Source organism: Choristoneura fumiferana, chromosome Z, assembly GCF_025370935.1.
Source record: "Choristoneura fumiferana chromosome Z, NRCan_CFum_1, whole genome shotgun sequence".
In the NCBI taxonomy this organism is placed as follows: Eukaryota; Metazoa; Arthropoda; class Insecta; order Lepidoptera; family Tortricidae; genus Choristoneura; species Choristoneura fumiferana.
The window spans coordinates 18054795-18082557 of record NC_133472.1 but is presented as its reverse complement, the minus strand read 5'-3'; the positions used below and the strand labels follow the sequence as shown (position 1 = coordinate 18082557).

Sequence of the window (27763 nt, the reverse complement as noted above, 5' to 3'; positions counted from 1 at the left end):
CGAGTCCTTTGTCATCGTACGCACTTGCCAGCGCATTCCAGGCATCTTTTGCCGTTTTTGCCGATATTAAATGCGAGAAACATGATTTTTCAACGCTCAAGCAAATCTTAGATTTCGCTATGTCGTCACGTCTACTTCTAACATCAAGCGATGTTTCGTCATTTTCCGCATAACCACATACACAGGCCCACAAATTGTCCAGAATCAATGCATTTTTCATTACAAACTTCCACACAACGTAATTTTCACGTCCGCGTAGTTTTTCTTGCGGAAAAACACAACTTTTACTTTCTGACATTTTGAAAACGTTTGACTATAAATTGCTATCCCATAACCTATTGTAGAACTGGATTTAAACACATATTTAAGTAAAATATATAAGCAGAGTTTATTCCATCACAACACAAGAAAAACAAGAGTGAATGACAATCAAAATCAATGTCAATACAAATCTGTATAAAAACAGCAAGAACATGGAGTCGGCCAGGATTACAATAAGGTTTAGATTCCATGTATAATGAAACCTACAACAGAACCTAACCTATCCGAGTCGCTTCTGCTCCAAACCGTCTTGCTCGCTCGCTTCGCTCGCTCGCACAAATCTTTTCCTGCTATATTTGTTTCGTCTTTGGTATAGCGCCAGTTTCGGTATTTTGATTTTCGATATATTGATTGTCGATTATTTTACTTGTAGTGATTATGACTGTTCGGCATTATGAGTTTTCGACCTTTCGAGTGTAGGTATTTTGTTCTTCGGGATTGTAGTCTTCGGGTTTTAGGCTGCCGGTCAAATGTACTTTCGGGATTTCAAACTTTCGGTCTTATATCCATTCGACGTTTTAATATTCGGCCTTCCGTCCATAGGTCTTGTGAAATTCGGTTTTTCGTTTATCGGTATTATAATACATACCCGGTGCTAGAGACTTGAAATTAGCATAGATGGACCTAAAGTAATACAGAGGTGCACTAGGGAAAGATTTTTAGAAAATTTAATAAAATCCCGGAACTTCAATTCAACTGCTGTATCTAATAATAAATGCGTGCGAAGCCGCGGGTAAACGCTAGTCCTACTATCCTACTAATATTATAAATGTGAAAGTTTGTGAGTGAGTGAGTGAGTATGTTTGTTACTTCTTCACGCTGAAACGGCTGGACGGATTTGGATCAAATTTGGCAAAAAAGTTAGTTTATAACCTGTATTAAAACATATGATACTTTTTATCCCAATATTCCCTCGAGATAGGGATAAAATTTTGAAATAACAACCGTTGGGCTTAGAGTCATGAAATTTAGTACGTAGGTAGCTGGACGCAGACGTCCAGAGACTAACACATCGGCTACTTTTTATCCCGATTTTCCAACGGGATAGTAACTAATAATCACTGGGCTTAGAGTCATGAAATTTGGTAGGTATGTAGATAGCTGGTAATCTGGAATAACACATAGGTTACCTTTTATCACGATATTCCTAAGGGTTTGGGATAAAATCTCAAAATAACAACCGCTGGGATTAGAGTCATGAAATTTGATAAGGGGGTTTCAATTTAACGTGAATGAAGACAACGATGTAATTTTAGGGAATTTCCACGAAAATTTAATAATCCCGGAACTTCAATTCAACTGCTATATCTAATAATTTATGCGAGCGAAGCCGCGGGTAAACGCTAGTCGTACTATCCTACTAATATTATAAATGTGAAAGTTTGTGAGTGAGTGAGTATGTTTGTTACTTCTGCACGCTGAAACGACTGGACGGATTTATATGAAATTTGGCAAAAAGTTAATAATATTGTTGTCTTGTGTTGTGAATAAATGTATTTTCTTTCTTTCTTTCTTTCTTTCTTTTAATTTATAACCTGGATTAAAACATAGGATACTTTTTATCCCGATATTCTTACGGGATAGGGATAAAATCTTTAAATAACAACCGCTGGGCTTATAGTTATGAAATTTGGCTTGTAGGTAGCTGGACGTCTCAAATAACACATAGGCTACTTTTTATCCCGATGTTCCCACGGGATAGGGATAAAATCTAGAAACAACAACCGCTGGGTTTAGAGTCATGAAATTGGACATGGGTGTTTTAATTTAACGTCAATGAAAACCACGAAGTAATTTTAGGGAATTCCCATGACAATTTAATAAAATCCCGGAATTTCAATTCAACTGCTGTATCTTATAATTTACGCGTGCGAAGCCGCGGGTAAACGCTAGTAAATTATAAATGTGAAAGTTTGTGAGTGAGTGAGTATGTTTATTACACATTCACGCTAAATCGGTTGGATGGATTTGGATAAAATTTGGTATGTAGATAGCTGGACATCTGGAATAAAACATAGGCTACTTTTTATTCCAATTTTCCAACTGGATAGGGATAAAATCTCGAAACAACAACCGCTAGGCTTAGAGTCATGAAATTTGACATGATTGTTTTTAATGTGAAACGTATATGAAAACCACGATTTAATTTTCGGGAAATCCCACGGGAATTTAAATAAAACCGGAATTTAAAATCAGCTGCTGGATCTATGAATTTACGTGTGCGAAGCCGCGGGTGAACACTAGTGTACAATAGTGTTTTATATTTATTTTTTTCTTTTCATTACTATTAAAACTGGCAACGAAGCCTTAACGCTTCGTGTGCTCTCTGCTCCTCCTACGCCATTTGGGAATACAGGCGTGATGTTTGTGTTCGTGTGTGTGTGGGAATAATTTCGAAGACGCGTCCGCGGTATTTCTATAAAGAAATCACCGGTCGTGATATCGCGCGTTTGGCAATTAATGGGTTAATATTAAAATTACCTCGACATTTCGACCACATTGAAGCGGCCGTGGTCACGAGTTGACCTCTAGTCCTCACAAAGAACACTTACAGTTTTGCTATGTCCGTCTATCTGTCTGTCTGACAATTGCTAATTTTTAGGTACCCGCAGTAGTTAACACTTTCCTTCCCTCCGTGTGTGTAGGTACATCACTGTGACCTGCATCGTTATTCGTTAGCTATTTATTCCATTGAATTTCATCTACACATAGTCAAAATACCACCAACGGGATTTATCACGCTAACACACTCGAGTAATACTTACCCCACACCCCACACTTCAGTGTACTCGTGACCACGGCCACTGCAATGTTGTATGTTAGTGTGTTAAGTCCCGTTGGTGGTATTTTGTCATTTTGACTATGAGTGAAAATCATGCACGAAAGTTTAAAACGTTCATCTCCACACTTCGACCTTGTATCACTTGCAACATTGATGTTTATCAGACCTACCTAATGTTAAAACAAAATAAACGAACGAACTGTAGCAGACCGGAAATAATCATATGTCCAATATTTGCCTAGTTATACTGATTCATATGGAGGACATGGTAACATGAATGAAATAACCACAATTCGCAAATTACATTTTTAACTCGCCATTAGGTATTCAGGCTGCAATAATGCCGATTACTGAGCGCACGAGAGTTTCAATAGACTCAAACGCGCGTGTCGCCGAGTTGCGCCACCGCCATCGGCCTCGCGGTCTGCGCTTGCGTCGCGCGGAAACAAAACAATGCTAACAGCTAACTAAGGCTATTTGTGGGTATTCGCCGATTAGGGGTGACACTTTCCCGGCCCGGATAATACCCAATAATATTATTCGTGTACACGCCCATAGAAGCTCATGTCAGTTTCTATGGGCGTGTACAATCACCAGCACCAATATCTTTATCTGACACAACAAGCGTGCATAAATAGACTCTATTTCTAGGGTCGGAAGGACGTGTCAGATATTTTTGCACGCCTTATTTTTCAGAATAAAGACCTGATTGATTATATTAACATTTTATTGTATTATAAAGATCACTGTAGCTTATAGATGGAGAGCGGACTGCATAATTTCGTACCTACTTGATACCGCGATGAAACGCACAATGGTTTCCCATAAAACTGATGCTCAGTCCGAATTTGATAGTCTGCCACGGCGGAACTTGCCGAAAGTACCAAAAAATATTTACTTACGGTGCGAAAAAAGGGCTGTCATTTATGTAACCCATCTGATACTGAAATAATAGTCATGGCATTAGTTAAGAATTTACTGGTAGATACAGAAAAGCGAAATATGTCAGTATTTTTTTTGCCGGAAGTGCTCGGCAGACGCTCTCAAAGGTGACCGACCACCAGGACCCCTAAATATACCCATCTGATACCAGCATGAAACCAATTCCAGTCGGTGGTAGGTATGAACCTTCATTTCCGGAATATATAAGTCTGCCAAGGCTGTTTCTACCTTGACATGCGAGATTATGTCAGCAACCTATACTCCGCTCAATGTAGACATTTCAATTTCCATAAATTCCGACAAAGCTGAATTTTGGTGGAGACCTTGAGTACACCATGAGGAATAGTGTCAAAAGTACCCATTTAGTTTAATTTTATTTTTTATATATTGTTCTTTATTATTATTTTTTTAAGTTAAATCATTTTATGTTATTGTTAGAAAGTTGTTTAATAAAAAGATCAATGGCCATTGATTCCATGTGTGCAAAAAGTTATTCGGAGGTCAAAGTTCAAAATTTGAGGTTATTTGTTTTTTTCCGAAAACGGTACGTTTTATCAAAAAGTAGCCGTAGCAAAAATTATAGATTTCAAAATTATCTACAAAAATGGTCTTGAAACTTTTTTTTCTAAGAATTACCATTCTCGAGATATCACGATTCTAAAAGTTGAAGGAGTCACGTTCTACATTATATTATTATGATAGCATATTAATGCCACGTATACCTATAGGGTGACTGGGTAATCGACCTTATTCCTTGAAAGAGCTTATTTTTGTAGTAAATTGTTAAAGAAACGACATGCTTTGATTGGAATTTGTATTGAAGTAAAGTATAAACAATTATGTCAATCAAGTTTAAATATGAGGAAATAGAAATTTGATTACAAAAAGCTTATAAAAATAGCCAGTACCTATATACAACAATAGAGTACCTATTTTAACACCCGCCCATAATCAAAATTCTCTGTACATAAACTTGCTCATAACAGAATACTTTAAATGTAATATCACAAACCAAACAGTAGATAAAACCAACGAACTATAAAACATAAAATTCAAAAAATATAGGTATCAACTAGGTAAATTACTTAAACCTAACCCTTGAATACATCTTTGATGTGCAGTTTTACCCAGACATTTGGTGAGCACATCAGCTGACATATTGCTCGAACTAATGAATTTTAGTTTTATAATATTATCTGACACCTTTTCCCGAATAAAATGAAATTTCGTGTCAATGTGCTTGGTCCTACCATGGTTTACGGGATTATATGCCAAGTTTTGTGCACTCTGACTATCGCTGTATAAAGTTATAGTAGGATATTGATCATTATTGCTACATACCTGAGCAATGAATCTACGCAAATATGTAGCCTCTTTTGCTGCTTCTGTTAGTGCCATATATTCGGCTTCAGTTGACGACAACGCCACTGTAGGCTGTTTCTTTGACGCCCATGACACCGGGCCATCTGCAAGTTTGAAACAGTAACCGGTATAAGAGCGCCGATCACTGGTACAATTTGCCCAGTCAGCATCCGTATAACCCATAAGAGGTATTCCATTTTTCCTATAGATTATAGAATAATCTATAGTGCGCTTTAAATATTGAAGCACCCGTTTTGCCGCTAGCCAATGAATTTTGCCACATTTAGTATTAAATTGGCTCAAATAACTGGCAGCAAACGCAATATCTGGCCGTGTATTCACAGCAAGATACATAAGACAGCCAATTATCTGCTGATAATCATAAGTTGACTCCTTACCTTCAGAATCAGCAGCTAGCTTGCTATTAGCTAATGGCGTGTCAAATTCCTTTGCATTCTGTAATGCGTACTTCTTCAGTAGCGAAGTAATGTACGACTTTTGATTTATAGTAACTTTTCCATCATTACAATCAATATTTATTCCTAAATAATATTTCAACGGCCCTAAGTCTTTGAGTGAAAAGTATTTTTGTAAATCACTTTTGACTTTGACATACGAAGTGTCGTTCTTGTAAAATATAATTAGGTCATCAACAAATATGGCCAGTAATATTATTTCAGAACCAATGAGTTTCTTATATACACATGGTTCAGTAGGCAGCCTATTAAAACCTATTTTAGACAAGGTTTCGTTAAGTTTAATGTTCCACGCACGAGGAGCTTGCTTTAGCCCATATAAGGACTTTTGCAGGAGACATACCTTATCTTCATGGCCCTTCTTCACAAAACCTTGAGGCTGGTCCATGTAGACCTCCTCTTCTAGGTCGCCATTCAAAAAGGCAGTGTCGACATCCAAGTGATGCATTTTAAGGTCCATTTCGGCGGCTAAGGCAAATAAAGTACGCAGAGATGAATGTCTGATCACCGGCGAAAAAGTCTCGTGGTAATCTACTCCCGCGACTTGATTAAAGCCCTTTATTACTAGTCTAGCTTTATACCTAGTGATATTACCGTGTGTATCTGTCTTCAACTTGTACACCCATTTGCAGGGAATTATTTTACGATCAGGCCTGTCCACCAGCTTCCATGTATTCATTTTCATTAGCGAATCATACTCATCTTGCATGGCTGACTTCCATTTATCCGCGTCATCGTCTCGCATGGCTTGAGAGTACGTTTGAGGTTCTCTGTCCTCAGCTAATGTGTGATAGGAGAAATAATCTGGAGGTTTTCTATCCCTAGTTGGATATCTCCGATCTTCTACCACAGGACAGTCCTCCAATACCTCAGTCTCAGGTGGACATGACGTTTCAGGAAGTGGATCAGCAGAAGCATCATGAAATTCTTCCTGTAACATATCATTTGCCTCATGAATAGTACTAGGAGAGGCATTCGACTCTCTAGATACATTTTCCTCGCATACAGGAGCAGGGGACTCTACCAACCTATCTTCTCGTTCTTGTACCGGTCTCATATTGTCTAACAGTATGACAGGACCAGATACTGGAACGTTTTTGGACGTACTTGGCTCTTCATTCAATTTATTGTTCTTCAAACTTGTGAAGCAACCTTCGAAGAATGTAACGTCACGTGACTTAGTAAACCTTCTTGGATATTGAGGGTCTCTGAATATGTAACTATTTGGATCATCTGAATATCCAACAAAGATACATTCAATCGCTTTCATATCAAATTTCTTCCGTTGACAATCAGGTACATGAATCAAAGCTCGACACCCGAAAACCCTAAGGTTACTTAGATTCGGTTTACGGTCATACAATTTCTCAAAAGGAGTTAAGTTATTAAGCGCGCGATGGGGGACCTATTCTTTAAATATACCGAAGTTTGTACCGCGTCTTCCCAATACGCTTTGGAGAGAGAACACTGTGCCAACATAGAACGAGCTTTCTCGATTACTGAGCGTATAGTTCGTTCTGCTAATCCATTTTGTTGCGGACTGTACTTCACTGTCGTTTGGTGCACAATACCATTAGTACGAAAAAGATCTGACAGTTCTTTGTTGACATATTCACCTCCATTGTCCGTCCTAACAGCTTTTATTTGAGCTCCAGTTTGCCGTTCCACTAATTTTTGGAAATGGCAAAACTTTTCTTTCACTTCTGTCTTTGAAGAAATAAAATATATAAAAATAAAGCGTGTATAATCATCTACAAATAATAAGGCATACTTGTTACCTTGTAGAGAGGTTTCTGACATCGGTCCACAGATGTCGCTATGTATCAACTCAAGCAAAGACGTAGCTGGTTTATAGGCTATTTTCTTAAACGGTTTGCGAGCTTGCTTACCTTCGATACAGGCTACGCAACTCTCTTTGTCAATTTCTGTAAACTCTACACCTACATGACTATTTCTTAAATGGTTCATACCGATGCGACACAGATGACCCAAACGCTTGTGCCATAACTGGTACCTAGTAGCGGAGTCAGAGTGCACATCACAAGGTACATCGCGAGGCATATTGACAGTACAGTCTAATTTGTACAGACCTCTATAGGGCGAACCGTGAAGAATAGAGTCACCTACAAAAGAAAAGGTATCAGAATTATAGAAATTACAACCATTTTTATCAAAAAGTACACTATAACCTTTTTCTACAGCCTTATAAACAGATATCAAATTACTATTTAAAGAAGGTACATAAATTGCATCTTTTATTTTATTAACAGTAGAAGAACCAGAGTGGATTGATATATCACCAATACCGCCGCTGTCTATCTTGGTACCATCTGCAATAGTAACCTTTGTACTAGATTCTGGTGATCTAAAATTTTCGAACCATTCCAATCTCGATGTCATATGCCGGGTCGCTCCTGAGTCTATAGTCCAGTAGTCTTCACAGGCATTAGCACTGGTACCAAGAGCTACCACTGAAGCCGCTTCCTGTGCCTTCTTCTTTATCTTCCTTAAAGGACAATCTGGGCGCTTATGACCAGGTTCGTTACAATCATAACAAACAATAGGTTTCTTAACTTTTTTGGGCTTGACATCTCGCGAACGTAGAGCAGAATCAAGTTTGGTCGAATCTTCGCTTTTCGACACTTCGTTGAGAAGTTTAGACTTAACTAACTCTGTAGTCACGTTCTGGTTGCTATTCTCAAGTGCCATAATCAAGGGATCAAACCTGAATGTGAGTCCTCCGAGTAAAATAGCAGCAACAGACGAATCTTCAATAGTTTTCCCTATGTCAGATAAATCATGCACAGTTGTCATCACTGCATTAATATATGACTCTATATTAGGGAAATCTGACAAGCAAAGTCTATAAAGTCTTCGTTCTAAATAAAGGCGACGACCCATACCTTTATCCTCGTATGCATTCTGTAATGCAGTCCAGGCTTCCGACGCTGTTTTAGCACTTCTTACTTGCGTTATAGCCGAGCCTTCAAGTGTGAGGCATATCTTCGTCAAGGCCTTTTTATCAATTTTTGACATAGTATCTGCAGAAATATTATGGCCTTCAGGATACCCTTCTATAGCTTCCCACAAATCCTCATGCATCAAATAGTTTCGCATTTTGAATTTCCAAGAACTATATCCGTCTCTATTAGTTAGACAAAAGTTGGGCAGTGAGGAAGAACTAGAACCTCTTACCCCATTGGTATCTCCTCGACTATGAGCCATTGTATCCTCAGATCAGCTGTCACAATATCGAAAAATCGGAACTGATATTTTCACTTTTCGATAAAATCACTTCACAAATAACAATAAAACATTAATTCATAATTGAAATAGTTTTTCTTCAACAAAGCTTCGTGCTGATAACGTTTTTGTAGTAAATTGTTAAAGAAACGACATGCTTTGATTGGAATTTGTATTGAAGTAAAGTATAAACAATTATGTCAATCAAGTTTAAATATGAGGAAATAGAAATTTGATTACAAAAAGCTTATAAAAATAGCCAGTACCTATATACAACAATAGAGTACCTATTTTAACAATTTTAGAGCTTATTTGCAATGTTTTTGGTCAGTAAACCTCCTCCTGCTTAAACTCGATAATAAGCGTGTTTCCAAAGATAAGAGCAAGATAGATCGATTTGTCATCCCCGAATACCCCTACATAGCAAATTTTATCGAAATCGCCAAGCCAAGCGTTGCGTAGCTCATGCATCCTCTCGCTCATTTAGCGAGAGCGTGGTGATCCGACGGCCATTTATATCCTCCGCGAACCTCGCACTAGTTGCGCTTTGGTTATTTTTTATATATTCAATTTTTCTGTAAATAAATTTCTTCTACTTCTATACAATCAATTAGGGTGTTTCATTCACCACAACTAAACATACTTAAAAAACAATTCAATACCTTTTTTTTGTACACCAGAAATAGTAAGCACATAATCACGCATTTCGGCAATCGCGTGTTTCGGCAGAGACAGACATATATTCCGGAAATGAGGGTTTATTTCAATCCCTGGTTTACTGACCAAAAACATTGCAAATAAGCTCTAGAATAACCCCTTTCAAGGAATAGGTCGATTACCCAGTCAGTCACCCTATAGGTAGGTATACGTGGCATTAATGTGCTATCATAATAATATAATGTAGAACGTGACTCATTCAACTTTTAGAATCGTGATATCTCGAGAATAGCAATTCTTAGAAAAAAAAGTATCAAGATCATTTTTGTAGATAATTTTCAGATCTATAATTTTTGCTTCGGCTACTTTTTGATAAAACATACCGTTTTCGGAACAAAAACAATTAACCTCAAATTTTGAACTTTGACCCCGAATAACTTTTTGCACACATGGGATCAATGGGGACTTTTGACACTTTATTCCTCATGGTGTACCCAAGTCCCCACCAAAATTCAGCATTGTCGGAATTTATGGAAATTTAAATGTCTACATTGAGCGGAGTATAGGTTGCTGACATAATCTCGTATGTCAAGGTGTTTCGGCAGAAACAGCCTTGGCAGACTTATATATTCCGGAAATGATGGTTCATAAGTACCTACCGACTGGAATTGGTTTTATGCTGGTATCAGATGGGTATATTTAGGGGTCCTGGTGGTGGGGTGCTGGACCTTTGAGAGCGTTTGCCGAGCACTTCCGGCAAAAAATACAGACATATTTCGTTTTTCTGTATCTACCAGTAAATTTTTAACTGATGCCATGACTATTTTTTCAGTATCAGAGTATCAGATGGGTAAAATGACGGCCCTTTTTTCGCAACGGAAACTTTTGGTACTTTCGGCAAGTTCCGCCGCGGCAGACTATCAAATTCGGACTCAGCATCAGTTTTTAACCCCCGACGAAAAAGAGGGGTGTTATAAGTTTGACCGCTATGTGTGTCTGTTTGTCTGTGTGTCTGTGTGTCTGTCTGTGGCACCGTAGCTCTTAAACGGGTTAACATGAAACTAAATATGTTGTATTTTTTAAAGTATTAACCTTAGCGGTCCCCCGACACCGACAACGCTTAGATAAAAAAATATTACTAGATACTTTATACTAAATTAACTTAGGCTAATTTTGCGGGAAATCAGCATAGTCCCCGCGGGAATCGCGGGATAGAGATAAACGAATTCTTCGCAGATGAAGTCGCGGGCAACAGCTAGGTAGCGCATAATTATTTTTTGCTTTTTAATTGTCTTTTCAAGCAGCGTTTTTTTCGGGCGTTTTTATTTTTATTTTTGCTGGCGGTTTTTAAGTCGGGGGTTTTTTAATATGGGAAACCATTGTGCGTTTCATCGCGGTATCAGTAGGTACGAAATTTTGCAGTCCGCTCTCCGTCTATTAATCTTATACAGCTACATAACTATAATTTTATAATTATTACTAATCTTATTACCTTTGACGATTTCAATACAAATTCTTATACTTAACTGACATTTATGTAAATTATAATGTAATGATGTATTGAATGAATAAATAAACTAAACTAAACTAAACTAACAGCTACATACTTATTTTGTTTTTAATTAATAACCATTTTTTTATCGGATGTTATTGGAAATAAAGCTATAGTGTCAAAAAAAGACATTAAGCCTCACTACATGTACCTCATAAAAATAACACATTTAACACAACTCATACATGGCTAAATACAGCAATAAGTTTGAGTACAACTGTACCACTTTGCCGAGCATTTGGTGATTTAGCCGACTATTCGGCCCGCACGCATCCGACACGCACACACACACAGCATGCTGATGTTGTGAATCCAAAACATGAAACGATTTATAACCTTTATTTTTAATAAACCTTTTTTACTTTTACTTTTACTATACTCCATTTATTTTAACATTTGAAACTAACGGTAAAATTTGCACACGTTTTTAAATGAAACAACGAAACTATTTAAAATTGTGATAACTTCTATACTTAATAAAAACATAATAAATACCGCTAGTTAATGTACATGTCGCTATTTTTAGTACATTTATGTTCGAAATACCAAGAAACGGGTGTTACGATTTGACCGTTAAATTAAACGGAGTATAAGTAGTTTAAGTAGTAGTTTTTTTTTTTTGGAAAATATGTATTCACTAGGTATTATAGGTAAATAGGTATTTTGGGTAGGTAATAATGTAATGCCCTCAATAATCACTTGGTCCATGATATAAAAATACCCTCATTAATCTCTTGCGCTATGATATAGGTATACATTGTATGGTCATGGGAAAAAGATAGAGTATGTCCTTCACGGTTGCCAATTTAATTAATAGCGTTACAATCAATTTCGTTAATGTATGGGCAGTAATGGGTACGTACTTTGGTGAGACTCTTGGATGTTCCCCAGCGGCAGCGGCCAGCGGCCAGCGGAAGCCGCGGAAGCGTGACGGACTCGGTTACGTTGACCGCCCGCGCCCCGCGCCCCGCGCCCCGCGCGCTCTCACGCCTAGCAGTCGCAGTCGCAAAGGTAAGCTCTCGGTGCTCTCGGTTTACCGAGAGCATATAAGTACTAACGTACTCTCAGGTACAAACTGCACAAGTTTCAAATCCGCCTGCACCGATCAAGTAACCGAATGTTTACTTTTTATGAAATAAAATATTATTACAAAAGTAACATTGATGAGTTGTCTTAAATCTTTTATTATATCTCATTTCTCATGCTATTTTAGTCTCTGCAAATCGGGACTAAAGCTTTCGAGTGGGATTCAAGTAGTTTTTTTTAAATTTACTTTGGAAACCCGTAAACAGCCAGTCACGGCGCTTGTAAATGGAGAATTATCGAGAGACTAAACAACCATAATGACACTTGAACTATAGCCACCCTCGCCGTGCTCGGGTGGCTAAACATCTCGTGTCATTGCAGCTTGTTTTAGTCCCTTATTGAACAGTCTTATACCGTTTCGTCTGGATTTGATGTTCGGCTTCGAATCAAGTTGTAAAATATTTTTCCATATTACTTAGGTAAGTAAATATATTTTTCATCACACTTGCTCGTTAACAGTATCGTAACAAGCAGGCTACCTTGGTTACAAGTTGCAACCCCCCAAATAAAACCCTCGACCTTAATGTGCTTGTCATGAAACCCATGGTCGGTAAATGATTCATTGCGCGTCAGTTTAATACATCAGTGTTGCGCGTACACATTTTCTGGTCATGAAGCCCAAGGTCGGCAAATGAGTCCGTGCCCGTACTGATGGTGCTGCGCCGTGCCCGTGCGCGCGCTCCTGCTGCAGGACCACATGCACACGCACGTTGCGGCGCATGCTGAGGGAGGTAGAGGGCGGCGCTACCAAGAGCACAGCCTAAGGTATCGCCAAAATTTGGAAGAATTATATTTTTTCTTTTACAAATATAAATTTTTACTCGCAAATGTGATGAAAAACATTGTATGTCGCACGGGCTGTACTAGAATTACGAACATCGACTCATTAAAGCCCTCAGTCTTCGAGTTCGGGCTTCTAATAGACTATCGTTCGTAATTCCTTCTTTACCGCCCTTAAGACACAATGTACTATTTCATCACACTTGCTCGTCAATGATGTTATTTCATGCCTGTATACTAAAGGACAATGGCCACAGTTGTTCCCGCGGGAATCATGGATTTACGTATAGTTTTTCTTCTCAAGGGAGTTACACTTATTTACTTTAATTTTAAAAAGTAAGTAGGTAGGTCATTTTAGACTAAACAGGTTTCAAGTCAGCTAACGTTGTATTCACATCTTTAAAACATAGCTATAACCCAATTTTACACCATAAAAACTTTCCACGCATCATGAAACTTCGTACTTTTTAGTTTATTTTATTACTAACTTTTAAACATGAGTGGTCGACGTACTCTTCATTTTTCTCAAAAATGTCCGTAAAAGTTGACATTATTCTTTACATATCACAAGGTGAAGTGCGTAGTTTATGGTCAGCGAAAAATTAAAAAGTTAAAAAGATTGCAGGCGCGCTAGCTCGACAATAATGAATTAGCGCGCCTGCAATCAGTCACATTTTTTTTTTTAAGTTAAAAAGGCCATGGAAATGTTGGCCCAAGTCGTATACAGCCAAGTCTAATGGCCGGTATCAGATATTTTGTTGGAACTCCGGACTTTTTCTATTGGGTCTAAAATAGCTTGTGGTGTTTTCGTGGACAAATACACCTGCAGTTTATTTTTAATGAAAAAAGGCGGGAAAGCATAAAAAAAATATTGGAATAAAATTAAATTAAATTTTATAATATATTTTGAGAAAAAGTTTATTCTATTTCAGAATTAATCACCATTTTTGAGAAAAGCTTTATATTAATCTCGGCTGGAATAGCAATTGCTGGCTTCGTATTAGTTAAACGGACTCGCAAGCTCGTCCGTTTAATACTCATACTCAGCCAGCAATTGCCTACTTACAGGCCACGACAAAAATCTACTATTGCTACACTCCGATTTGGTATTATCAACAGTAAAAGGCTTGCATATCTACATGAGGCTTGCATTAATCTACAGGCGTATTCCCAGACTGGTTTGCCCAAGGCACAGTACCGCTGCATTTCGTGGCAGCTTTCGTTATGCTGCAACGAAGTGCTGGAATAACCTTCCTCCACCGGACAGGGAAATCAATACTGTTGGTGGGTTCAAGTCCAAACTGAAGAGCTATCTTATGGACCAACAAGGTACTGCTGCCCAAGCATAGGTTACTAGTCTGTCCGATTGTGGGTGACCGCCAAATATCTAAACTATTAAGTATATTTAAATTATTACATACATATTTATCTTTGTTACATTTATATGCACGAGTACTATGTATTTATTACTCGCCTGACGGAAGTCGCAAAGTATGCTGTCCCGCACACCTCGCTGGCTCCGCAGAAAACCAGCGCTGTTGGAGCTTTGATACCCTTAATTTTTTGGAGTTATTTGAAAACTTCCTTAAGTACGAATGTTTCAAAGATGGTGCAGATGCGACATATGACAACGTGTCACATCGAGCCATCGCGGTGGGAAGATTTGGCAGCTGGCAATGGCGCAGGAGCAGGACAGTGCAGAGACAAGTTCGCGAGTTTAAAGAACAGCGTAAAGCCGACCTCGGTACTCAACGCGACGGGCGAAATTACGTGGACGGTGTGCTTACGTGCTGACAATGCGGACGTATGTTCACAGCAAAGATAGGCTATGTAAGCCATCTTAGAGCGCCAAACAATTGACCAAGAGTAGAAGTGGTCGCCATGGCCGAAATCGTTCGGATCATCATCATCATCATCTATTTAAGTCTATTTATCTATACAAGTATGTTTAATCCGTTGCCTAGTACCCATCGTAAAGGCTTTGCTTCGTTTGGGATTAGGTCAATTGGGTCTTGTCCCATTTAGGTACCACTTTATTTTACAGCTTTCTAGTACTAACGGTCTCAGAGCTTAGCCGCGGACACTCAGACAAACAGACAGACGGACAGACATGGCGAAACTATTAGGGTTCCCGGTTGACTAAGGAACCTTAAAAAAGTATTATTTTTTGCTTTTCAGTTTTTCCGTGGTTTATTTGTGATGTGAGTTGGTTGATGTGAGCATAGAGTTGTTGCGTAAAACTTACTGGAGTTGTTCCGGTCGTCGGGCTGGTACCTGCGCAGGGCGACGGATACGGCCTGCTCCACGCTGCGCACGTACACGCCCGGCTGCGGCGTCATCGGCGCGAAGTCGCGCTGGCGCGGCTCGAACACGTCGCGGATCCCAAGCTTTAAGCAACGTCTTATTAGGTACTTGGTTAGGTGGTCGAGCGTCCGCTTGGTCACCACTTGGGACTTGGGATTAGGTAAACGCCTTCCGAATTACCCTGGCTCCGTAGTTTCCGAGATAATGTGGAGGAGAATGGTCTATTTTCACATATATTTTAAAATACCTAACTTTTGAATTATGTATTTGTTACTTATAAAACGATTAAAAAATGTAGATTCTCACAAAAGCAGTTTCGAGTTATTTTTTTTTGTTTTCTACCTAACATTTACCTCTAAGTGCAGGCCTCGTTCATCTTTATGTCGCCGACTTACGAATTCAGTTCATTTCTTACAATAATTTTATTTAAAAAAATATGATTGGTTTTTTGGAATCTTTTTGTATTTTTTTATTTTTTTTTATTTAGGTTTTACGGGATGACCGTAAAAGTAAAAATTTGGAATTTAAATAAAAATAAAAATACAAAAAGATTCCAAAAAAACAATCTTAATTTGATTGCTTAGTAACGATCTCTTGTCCGGGTGAGCGGTTAGTTCCAATGGAGTGCCAAAAAAAAAAAAAAAGTTTCTCGATGAGGGCTACGGCATAGATGTCGCTAGCGTCACTGCTTAAGTGGCTAAATAAGAAACAAACAAGCTGAGATATGAGGTGCATAGGGGAAATTCGTGTCGGTACCGTTGACCATCAGTGGTGTAGCGGTATAGCACGCGGTACGGAATACCGAGGACCTGGGTTCGATTCCCAGCTTTCAGTTTGTATTTTTTAAAAAATATGCTCTGTTGAGACGTAGCATTTTGAATTTAATTAACACAAGCATGTTGCCCGCGACTCCGTCCGCGTAAAATTCGTTTATCGCTATCCCGCGGGATAAAAACTACCTTATGTCCTTCCCCAGGAAGGACCCAAATTATCTGTTTATGTACCGAATTACATCTAAATCGGTTCAGCGAATTAGACATGATGAGTACCTAATGAGGTAACAGATTTAAAAACTTTCGCATTATTAGTGGGATAATTAATAAAACTATTATAAAGTTAACATAATATGTATGTTCATTATCCAACATTAGGGAAATGAAGGGTACCTAAATGTAATATAGGTTAAAAGTGACTTAGATATTCATGAATAGCCGTGAACTAAAGCGCAAACACAGAGACCGGCTGCTTGGGGGTGCAGGTGGGAGTACGGCGGCGGGCCTATCTACGGTTTTTTTTTACGTTAGTGGACGTCTGGAATAACACACACACACACATACGCGTACAGTCAAGGGCTTTAATTCATGAGCTACGATGGAACCTTTTTAAAGGAAAAGTCATTACGATTTTCCTTGTTAATTAGTAGGTACTCACGAACTTTCGCATTTATAATATTTGTAGGATAAGTATGGATTACGGTTACACGTATCAAGTTTCAATTCGGAACGACTAAATATTGGAAGTGGGCCTTAGTTATCTTGCAAAATATTAAGAAAATATAAAATTGAGACGAGACGGGATAATGAATTGATTGACATCGCAAGCCGCCTTATTACCTTTTGTAAATCAGCTGTGAGGATGACGTGTCCTTTAACAGTGAAGCTGGGTATCCTCGCCCGAACCCTGGTGGGGCGCAGCGCGGCGTAGACGTCGCGCAGATCGGAGCGGCGCGCCAGGCGGGCCAGCAGGCGCGGTAGCGCGGCCGCGTCGGCGCGCGCCGGCAGCAGCGCCAGCAGGTAGTAGCGCGCGCTGTCCAGCGGCAGCCGCAGCGCCGCCGCCTCCAGGTGCGCCAGCTGCGCGTGCGCCAGCACCGCGTCGTACTCCATGTACGACACCTGCCCTCACACCCACACCCACCCTCATATCACCAAAAACACAACACACTTAACGCCCTTGTTACACTTGCGATTTGCGGCCGAGTTGAAAGCGGGGCGAGCGCGCAGCGAGTTCGCCGCGAGTGCGTAACGATTTCGCTGCGAGTGCGTAACGATTTCGCCGCGAGCCGCGAGTGCGCAACGATTTCGCTGCGAGTGCGTAACGATTTCGCCGCGAGCACGTAACGATTTCGCCGCGAGCCGCGAGTGCGCAACGATTTCGCTGCGAGTGCGTAACGATTTCGCCGCGAGCCGCGAGTGCGCAACGATTTCGCTGCGAGTGCGTAACGATTTCGCCGCGAGCACGTAACGATTTCACCGCGAGCCGCGAGTGCGCAACGATTTCGCCGCGAGCATTTAACGATTTCGCCGCGAACGACGAGCTGGGACGCCATACCACAGTACAAAAATGGAGCAGTGTACACCGTCTTCATACAAACGGGCGGAACGCGAGTAATACCTACGCGCCACGAATTCTCAGCAAACCTCGGCAACCATCAGTCGCGAGTGCTCCGCGATTACGTACCTTAATATGTCACAATGATATAAACAGTATTGTTCGGTGTTCGGATGTTTAAATTCATCAATATAATGTAATAAAAACGTATCCATTGAAGTTATTTATCAGAATGCGAATTTTTTATACTCCAAATTTAACAATAAAGCTTTTCGCACATCCCAGAAGAGGCGCAAATACTTTTCCGTAGCTAATTTGTAGGTAACAAATATACGTAGTGATGAAGCCAAATAAAACCGTTTAAAACATAATACATTTTGTGATTTATTAAAATAACGTAAAATGCATTTTTGTTAAACACTACTTAGTCCATCTGTAAATCTCTCCTAATCCTTTCCCTTCTTTAAATTTCATGTGACATTATCAAATCAAATACATAACTGAAGAGTGAGAGTTAGCAGAGTATTTGTGTACCGAGCAGGCGTAGGTAATTATATCAAGGGTGGTGCCGAGACGGAATACTGCTCCTTTTTTACTGTGGCCATACCTACTGATTTTGCCGCGAGTACGTACGCAGCGAATTCATTGCGCGCTCGCGACCCTCGCGACCTTAGAGCAACGCCCTACCGGACAGAAGCCCGCGTTGCTCTAAGCTCGCGGCGAAATCCTTATGCTCTCGCGGCGACTTTGTTACGCGCTAGCAGCGAACTCGCTGCGCGCTCGCCTCGCTTTCAACTCGCCCGCAAACCGCAAGTGTGATAAGGCCTTCACATTTACATCTCACCATATTCACTATTGGCCACTGATGTATTAAACTGCTATTGGCTGGCTAAATCCAATTGGCAATCGGAAGGCAACAACAAGAAACATAGTTTTAGTGCTAGTTCTAGTCTTAGTTTTAGGTGGTACTTATGGAGCCAAAATAAACCTTTCTTTCTTTCTTTCTTTCTTTCTTTAACAAGTAAATATTCGTTATATCCAGTAATTTGTTAAACTGAGGTTTGTTATATTGAGGTAAGGTTGGTCTAAAATCTAAACTTACCTATATACTTAATATTATAAAGAGGAAAGATTTGGATTTTTGGATGTTTGTTAAGAATCAACTAAAGAACTACTACCGATTTTAAAAATTCTTTCACTATTAGAATGCTAAATTATTCCAAAGTGCCATAGGCTATATTCATTACATCCAGAAAAAAATAGGGTTCCGTACTAAAACTTCAATAATGTAACTCAGTGTAAAAACTGTTGCCATAAAACATCTTTCATCGCATGCGCTGTGGAAACTATTGATGATAGAACAAAAAAAAACTACGATATTAAAGAATAAGTATATCAATATCTACAAAAAACCTCGCGATACCATATGTCCAGTTATTGTAGATGTCATTATAAATATTTTCTTACATTTTAAAAGTTGACAGAAATGCCGACTAAAATCAGATCATGTTATCCATACCTTTGTATTAATCCTTATCAAAATAAATAATTTAATATTCAACACGGTTTCAATACCTGTAGATTTCTTTTTGAATTATTCAAATCGGACATTCCATTCAAAAGATATTACGAATTTAAAAATATCAATCTAATCAAAAAATGCATTTACTCTACATTGACGCGCCCCGGCTTCGCGCGTGGCGTGTCGGCTCGGGTGTAAATTTTGGGAAATATAGAGCTGAAAAATGTGTGTGAAGTGCCCTTGATTAAAGATACCTTTTTAGAGTTCTGTGCCCAAAGGGTAATAGAAACGGGACCCTATTACGAAGACTCCACTGTCCGTCTGTCTGTCTGCCATTAGGCTGTATCTCATGAACTGTGATAGCTAGATAGTTCAAATGTTCACAGATGATGTATTTCTGTTGCTGCTTTTACAAAAAATACTAAAAACAATGACTAACAATAATTATGACAAACATAACATTATGACTTATAAAATTGCGGCAGTCATAAGGATCCCTTTTTTCCCAAATGCTTTATTTCCAGTATCCACTGAATCTTATTTTCACAATCGCGTTTATTCCCAAATTTAATCGCCACAGAAACATAGGAAGGTTTTTTTTACCTACCTACTTTCTGTGTCGATTAAAGGGCCTTATCACACTAGCGATTTGCGGGCGAATTGAAAGCGAAGCGAGTGCGCAGCGATATCGCCGTGTGCGCGCAGCGAGTACGCTGAAGACGCCCTATTAATTTTGTTCGAGAGTCTACAATATGGCGTTTTTGGCGCTAACGCAGCGAACTCGCTGCGCGCTTGCAACGAATTCGCTTCGCTGCGCTTTCAACTCGCTCGCAAAATTTACTTTTGTGAAAGGCCCAAAATTTGGAAAAAACGTGATTGTGAAAATAACTTTCAGTAAAAAAGCATATTGGGAAAAAAAGCATTTGGGAAAAAAACAGAAATTTTGCCACTAGGAAGTAACGATTTTGGGCAAATGATCTAACCAGTCTCACCATGGAATCACTGCTACAGTCCTGGCATACATACGCCGTAACCGAACTGTGTTTGGGTAGTTTACCATTTCGTGCGAATCGGCATAGGTAATTTGAGTTTTTTTTTGCCATGATAAGAAGTATTAATCACTTGGCCTGCTCTAGTTTGCCAGTAATCATAATGCCTGGGCATTATAAATAATGCTCTCATTAATCACTTGGTTCTTGAGATATACAAGCTTTGCCATACTGTCATCACTGATGAGATGATGATGACACCTAAAAATTTGAGACAACCCAGTGGGATTCGAGTTGTTACGGCGCCACGCCACTGCCTAATTAAGTGTGTATTGTGTACACCTAATCTAACTAAATATGTATTGTGGTTGTACTTATAATGAAAACTAGCTTTTTCCGCGGCTTCGTCCGCGTGGAATTCGGTTATCGCGCGCTGTTCCCTCGGGAACTATACATTTTTCCGGGATATAAAGTAGCCTATGTCACTCTCTGGCCTATCTACTATCTCTATGCACGTCAATCCGTCGCTCCGTTTCGTCATGAAAGACGGACAAACATACAAACACACACACTATCACATTTATAATATTAGTATGGATGAAACTTAAATAGATCAATCACCTGAACACTTTTAAGGCCATTTGCTAAAAAAGTTTGATCGCCTCCTAGATTTGAGTCATTCGGCACAGGAACTGGAATGTCAAATCCCCTGTACATGACATTGTCACTAATATAGGGTGGACTTGTAAAAATAAAGTTAACAATTGATTTTTTACGTCGTTCGAGGGGCTCAATGGTAGATTCACTGGTTCCAGGAATGCTGGTGGCTCCTACTAAAGATGTATCACTGGCAGTCACGGATTGCTCTGTGGTTACTGTTTCTGCTACTTGCATAGTGGATGTAGTCAAAAATACGTTTGTGCTGCCAGTTGTAATCGACGCAGTGCTGATTTCTGACGATAAAGTATCCGTCGTCAAAATTTGGTCGCTAATTGCTGGAGTCTCAACTTCAAGATTGAGATTTGAATTTAATGTAGTGATGGATTCAGTTGAATTATTCATTAGGGTGGTTAGTGTTGTAGTTTCAATCGTTGTTGATTGTAATGTTTCTATTGTAACCGTAGCAGTAGTGGTTTCTATTGTAGGCATCGAGCTGCGAACGTTGCTAGTAGTCGTTAGATCTATGGTTGTAGTTAATGCGTCGGTAGTACTTAAAACATTGATATTTCCAATATTTGCAGTCGTCGGCGCTATTGTCGGCGAACGAATATCAATATCATTTAATGTCTCAGCATTAGGATTAGCGGTGGTTTCTTCCCTGGCGGGGACGGTGGCCGGCTCCTCGCGCCCCGCTGTGCTGAGTGAGGTCGTCACGGTGCTTGTTGCATCTTCTACGTTACTTGATGTTGATGTTTCGATTGTGCTATTATTAGCAGGGAACGATGGTAATTTATCGTTTTCCAAATCGAATCCATAAAATCTCAGTATTTGTTTATAATTTTCATTAAATGTTACGTTTTCGTTATTTAGCGCCAAACCCGCAAGAAAACCTTCTTCCGGGACGAAATAAGTCTGAAACGATACAAAGAAACATAAGTCTCTTTCACCACAGTTTAACAACCTGCTTACTGGCACAGTTCTGCCATTAAGCAGGATGTGTGATTGATTTTTAGGGTTCCGTACGTCATAAGGAAAAACGAAACCCTTTTAACTAGAATCACTTTGTTTTGCGTCAGTCCGTCTGTCAAGACACTTTCTCTCAGGAACGCGTGGAGGTACCTATCAAGCTGGAATTCATATCAAATACTCAGGACTCCTGCTCCTTGAAGCATGAAAAAATCACGTTCAACATCTAAAGATACAGTTATTCAAAAATGGACAGGATTCCGTGGCCGTGATCATGAAAAAATCCTTGCATACCTTATTTTAATCTGTGGTTCTTATCTGTGTCTATTTTATAACTTTGTCAATGGACAAGTATGTCTATTTTATAACTTTTCAATGGACAAGTAAGTACTTAGACATTACTCCTGAGGCTACGTTTCCACCAAAGATGTGTGAGGTCTAGGTATTATCATGAAAAAGTTAAGTGTGTGCGACTGGACTACAAATAAATAATGAGTCAGGAAGTGTACCTTACTTTAGAGCAAATTCCGCACAAAAATTGACCCTACTTCAAACCAAACGTCGTATTAGTCCGAGAGCTGGCACCAATTTTTGGGTAGGTACTTGATGCTAGCTGAAAACTTGTCACATACCTCTCCAATATAACCCAACACAAAACTTTAGACCGGACTGGTGAGTAGCGGGGCTAAATCAACCCCTAATTTTTTTTTCTATAAATAATTTTAAGGCAATATGCAATTTTTATATGTTGTAGTTGAATGTAGTGTGAACAGATTTCTGCGATTCATTTGTTGTTCGATACTTAGAGTCTACGATATGGATTCAAAAATAGTATGCTACCGCCGAATACAGCCTCTGACCATGGGAATAGAAGGAAGTCGATATACAAGATCATAAATTTGTTTGTTTGACGCACACATAGATTTGTTGGAAATTACTTAAGTACTTAGTATTGCGCAAGTGGGTAGGTACTCACCTTCAGAGTGCGATGTATATCCCTGAAGCCTACTCTCATGACGTTTCGGTTCCACGGAAGTTGCATTCCTCTTTGAATTTGATATGAACTTTCACCATCTACTCCCTCATACAGCGCCACTAATATACCCATTAGCCCATAAGGAGAAAAAGCTATGTTATCATCGTTCAAAAAGTTATGCTCTGCTAACACTTTCAAACCAAATTCATTTGTAACATCCACCATATGTGACAGAGGCGTCCTACCGGTATCCCATAACTTAATTTCTAAAGGGATTCCGTAGTCCGTGCCGGCGTCGACGTTCACGAGGGACAATGCGAGCGGCAGGAGCATCAACGCGGCGCGTGCGCACGGTCGCATGGTGCTTTCAATTCTGGCTGGCTGGTTCTGCCTCATGATTCTAACTAACCACGCTACGCTGACCACAGCTCCACCACAATACAAGTAATTGTAAGCAGTAATCCGACTTCATACTAGAGGGCCAAAATCGACGCACGTACTCAGCGGAGCGTCTTACACGGCCGCTAACCCGACTTAACTGCGAAGTGTGCTGCAGTGCAACTCCACGTGCCGCGCAATGAGGGCTATCGCGTATGTATTCGCCACTAGAGGTGCTAGTGTGGCGTGAGGTCTCCGAAATGTCAAATCTCATAGTTCTTGGGTGAGCTACGCGGGTTTATTTATAATTAGAATAATTTTGTGAATATTTTGCAATATCTGAAATTAATTATGGCAAATATGCGTTCCGGGGCAATGAATGTCTGTGTTTTGAGACAGTACTGTCTTTCGGAAACCTTTGTCCTCCCTTTTTCCCGAACAAAACGGGGACTATGCAACACTGTGGCATACCCATTATTTTTATGTACGGTTTTAAGGTTTATTAAATATGATTTTAATCTACATTTTGTTTTCACGCCCGCAATAACTACTTAAGTCAATATTTTATTTAATAATGGCGGCGTCACGAGATACTGCAGCGTTTACGGGTGCCTAAATACAACGATGATAAAATCAACATTGTAATTTTTAGGGTTCCGTACCCAAAGGGTGCCAACAGGACCCTTTTACTGAGACTCGGCTGTCTGTCTGTCTGTCTGTCCGTCTGTCACAGGGCTCTATCTCTTAAGCCGTAAAAGATACACTTGAAATTTTCACAGAATATGTATTACTGTGGCCGCTATAACAACAGATACTAAAAATAAAGTAAAGCTACAAATTAAAAGAGGTCGTCATACAAGAAACGTGTTTTTTTCAGCGTTTTTTGGTTGCTAGGCGTTATTAACCGTTGCTAAGGCGATCGAGTCGCCTAGCAACGACTAGCTATTTCGTTTGAATATTTACCCTTTAAGTTTGCGATTTTAATTATGTTTTATAAAAGCTTCGATAATATAATATAGTGACTGTCTGTTTGTGTAGTTTATTCGTTTTTGTGCAAAATTAATAAAGCAATTTATGAACCACAAACCTCACTGAAGCCAACTTTGATAAAGCGCTCGCCAAATCCACAACGTATAATCACTATGTTTACCTATTGTTTTTTACACTAAAAAAATTATACTAAGTATTTAACACTATTTACAAGGTTTATAATATAGTTTAAAATTATTCACACTAGTCGAGCTTCTTATTATTTAATTACATAACATATGTACATGTCCGCTGAATTTCCCGGGAATGAACCAAGCTGGCAGCTATTTTCTTTTCTGCCACGGCGCATGGCAAGAGTAAAGCGCTATTCAGCAAGGCTACCACGAAACTAAACTCGAAGTTCGTATCGTCCCGTCCCTCTCGCTCTCATATTAAATAGTATAAGTGTCAGAGGGACCGCATGACACGAACTTCTAATTTCGTAGTAAGTAGCCCTGCTGCCTCCGACAGGGCGACAGCCAAAGAGGATGAGAGTTTAAAATTGTTCTTTATTCAAAATACTTGCACGTCGAGCTTACATTTTGGTGATATGTTTTTATTAACTTGTAATGTAATGTAACTAGTTATGTTTGTTCGGGTGGAATTAACATTTCAACTTAAATTTGAAGTAGTTATCTTCAACAAATTGAGCTGAAATTATGCATGCATGTATAAATCCGATGACAATTTAATATTAAGTATTATGACGTAGAGCTGATCTGATGATGAAGTTAGATGTTGGCCATAGGAACTCTGTAATAAAACGACACGACCGCATCGATTTTGGTCTCATTTGATTCTTCTTGACGACTACCTACTTTGGTAACCAGGGGCAAAAAGAACAGCCAGCAAAAAAGCATGTATTAGAATTTTTTACTAAAAATTATTACTGAACTATTTGTTTTTAAAACATTGTACGGAGGTGCGGAACCCTTCATGCGTGAGTCGCTCGCACTCGCACTTGACCGTTTTTTTTATTTCAACTTCCTGCTGATGCTGAAAGATAAAATAAATACCTATTAGGTACTTTATTATTAGTCTATTCAAATTTGTCTAGGTACCTACTCAACAAAATGTAAACCATAGTGACGGGTCTATTTATAGAAAATTACATTGAAAAAATTTGCGAAATGCTATTTACAAATGAAATCTTCTATCAAAATATAAATCCGAACGAATTTATGAATTTGAAGTAATATTAATTCACATTTTTGAAAACGTGTTTAGTTTAAAACAGTCTTGTTGTTTACTTTCTGTTAAGTTCAGTCAAGGGCATAAATATAATGTAGATTAGATATACGTTACCGAGACGTCAAAATATCTATACACCTTTATGTCACTCACTATCTATAAGGGCGATGTATACAGAAATGTGTCGCTATTGCTGTACTTATAGATATTTATGCCCTTGACTGTACCTACCTTAACAAATAGACTTAAGGGCTATTTCACCACCCATTGATCAATTTTAACTGACGGATAAGATGCTGTCTCTATTTTTAACCCCGACGCAAAAAGAGGGGTATTATAAGTTTGACCATTATGTGTGTCTGTCTGTGGCACCGTAGCTCTATAACGGTGTCTCTCTCTCTCCCTCTCTCTCTCTCTCTCTCTCTTTCTCTCTGTTTGTGTGTGTGTGTGTGTTACCATTATTATTACCAACTTATAATTAATTAATGAAAAAATAATCATAAAATTAACATATATTTTATTCCTACACCTCAAACTACACATATACAATAAAAATCTACACACATCTTTTTTACTTTTTGTTGTTGCCAACCCTAGCGCTCCGCGCAGCCGTAGGTATACATTTCAAGAATACGGCCGAGTCGGTCTACTGCTTACAATTACTTCTATTGTGGCTCCACCGTTCGCACGTCCTGGCCTAATCTTCGTATCTAATTGCCATCAAAACCCAAACCTGTCGGTTAACGCCCTCTCCACGTATTCGTAAGCAGGAAGGTATCTATAGGTATAGGTATGAAAACTCTTTGACCATGAAACGTACTCATTCTACAACAACAATGTAGCGAAAAATTAAAGCACGAATGATAAATTGCTAGTTTAAGGGGCTATTTCACCATCCATTGATTAGCGTTAACCGACGGTTAAATGTGATACCGTCTCCATCTATTCGAATAAAAGAAATAGAGACGGCATCACACCTAACCGCCAGTTAACACTAATCAATGGATGGTGAAACAGCCCCTAATAGTTTTTACACTTTTAAGGTTAGGTACTTATCTATTTGGGTTACTATTAATACTACTTTTTACCCGACTGCAAGGAGTGGTAGGTATTGTTTTTCGCGCGTATCTTGTATTTAAGTATGTAATATTCTCTTTTTTTTTAAATTTTCGATTAGCCAAGGAGTCGAACATAATTGAGTTACCTAAGTCAATGATACTTTTTTTCACGTTTCGGTATGGCCATCTAGATGCACGTCGTGACCAAGGAGCTTATAAACAACACTGGAGGTTGAAAGTCGAACATCCGTTTGAAACAAGAAAGGGCAGGCTAAGGAAGGACATGTGGCCCCTGTGAGGAATAGTTGAATTGGTGAATGTCAATTGTTTGTCGCCTAATAACTAGTAATCACTCCAACTTTCAGCCCTCTATCTTGAACTGACACAGAGATAGGTAATGTCAAAAACGTGTTGCCTTAAAAAAAAAAAACTCGTTTTTCTCTCAATCCATAGCAGCTAAAGCATTGAAACAAAATCACAACTACGTAGTTTTTGTGGGAGTACTTATACCCTTATTTTATTAATATTTTATACGTGAAAAAAAAATGACAATTTATTTTTTGACACCTTTTTTGAACAAGTTTTTTTGTGGGTACAACAATGAAAAAAATCATGTAAATTGCAAATAGTATTAGCTACTACCATACGAAAATCAATTGATTATAATTGGTGCAACATACTGAAAAAAAAAACTAACGAAAGTAAGAGATGGAATATATAAATAACTAATAAAGGTCAAACTTCTTCGTTCGGCATTCAACCTCCAGTTTTGTATATTAGCTCCTTGGTCGTGTGACCAACTCGTTTTTTTTTATAGTCGGCCGTGGCAAGTGGCCAGTCGAAAAGGTACCGTTGGAGGTTGGATACAAGTAATTAAAATTGATTACTATTCTCATTTTTTTGGAGTATTTTACTTTCCTCACAGTCGAAATGAAAAGTAGGTGAAATGGGTCACTTTCCACCCTTGGTTATCAATCTACTTTTATTACCGCATATCCCACAAACCGCTGGACGGATTTAGACAATTAAGGTATCATTAGAATCATCCCGATAACCCAATTGTCCTTAGACACTAAGGTGACATTAATAGTGTATGTTTTATCGAGGGACTAAAATCCATATTCAATACTATTCCATACTATACTTACTATTATAAATGCG

At 39.0% G+C, this 27763-nt stretch overlaps 1 protein-coding gene across 1 annotated transcript in view; it reads right to left on the bottom strand.

Annotated features, from left to right (window-relative positions):
• Positions 1-23496, bottom strand: part of LOC141430718 (uncharacterized) — a 54709-nt gene extending 31213 nt beyond the window's left edge. The window contains exons 1-4 of the mRNA XM_074091594.1: positions 22947-23496; positions 20966-21916; positions 17119-17397; positions 15447-15588 (exon numbers count right to left, since the gene is read on the bottom strand). Coding sequence (XP_073947695.1) covers positions 15447-15588; positions 17119-17397; positions 20966-21916; positions 22947-23342 — 1768 coding nt within the window. The 5' untranslated portion in view covers positions 23343-23496. The remainder of the gene's footprint in view (positions 1-15446; positions 15589-17118; positions 17398-20965; positions 21917-22946) is intronic.
• Positions 23497-27763: the final 4267 nt, after the last annotated feature.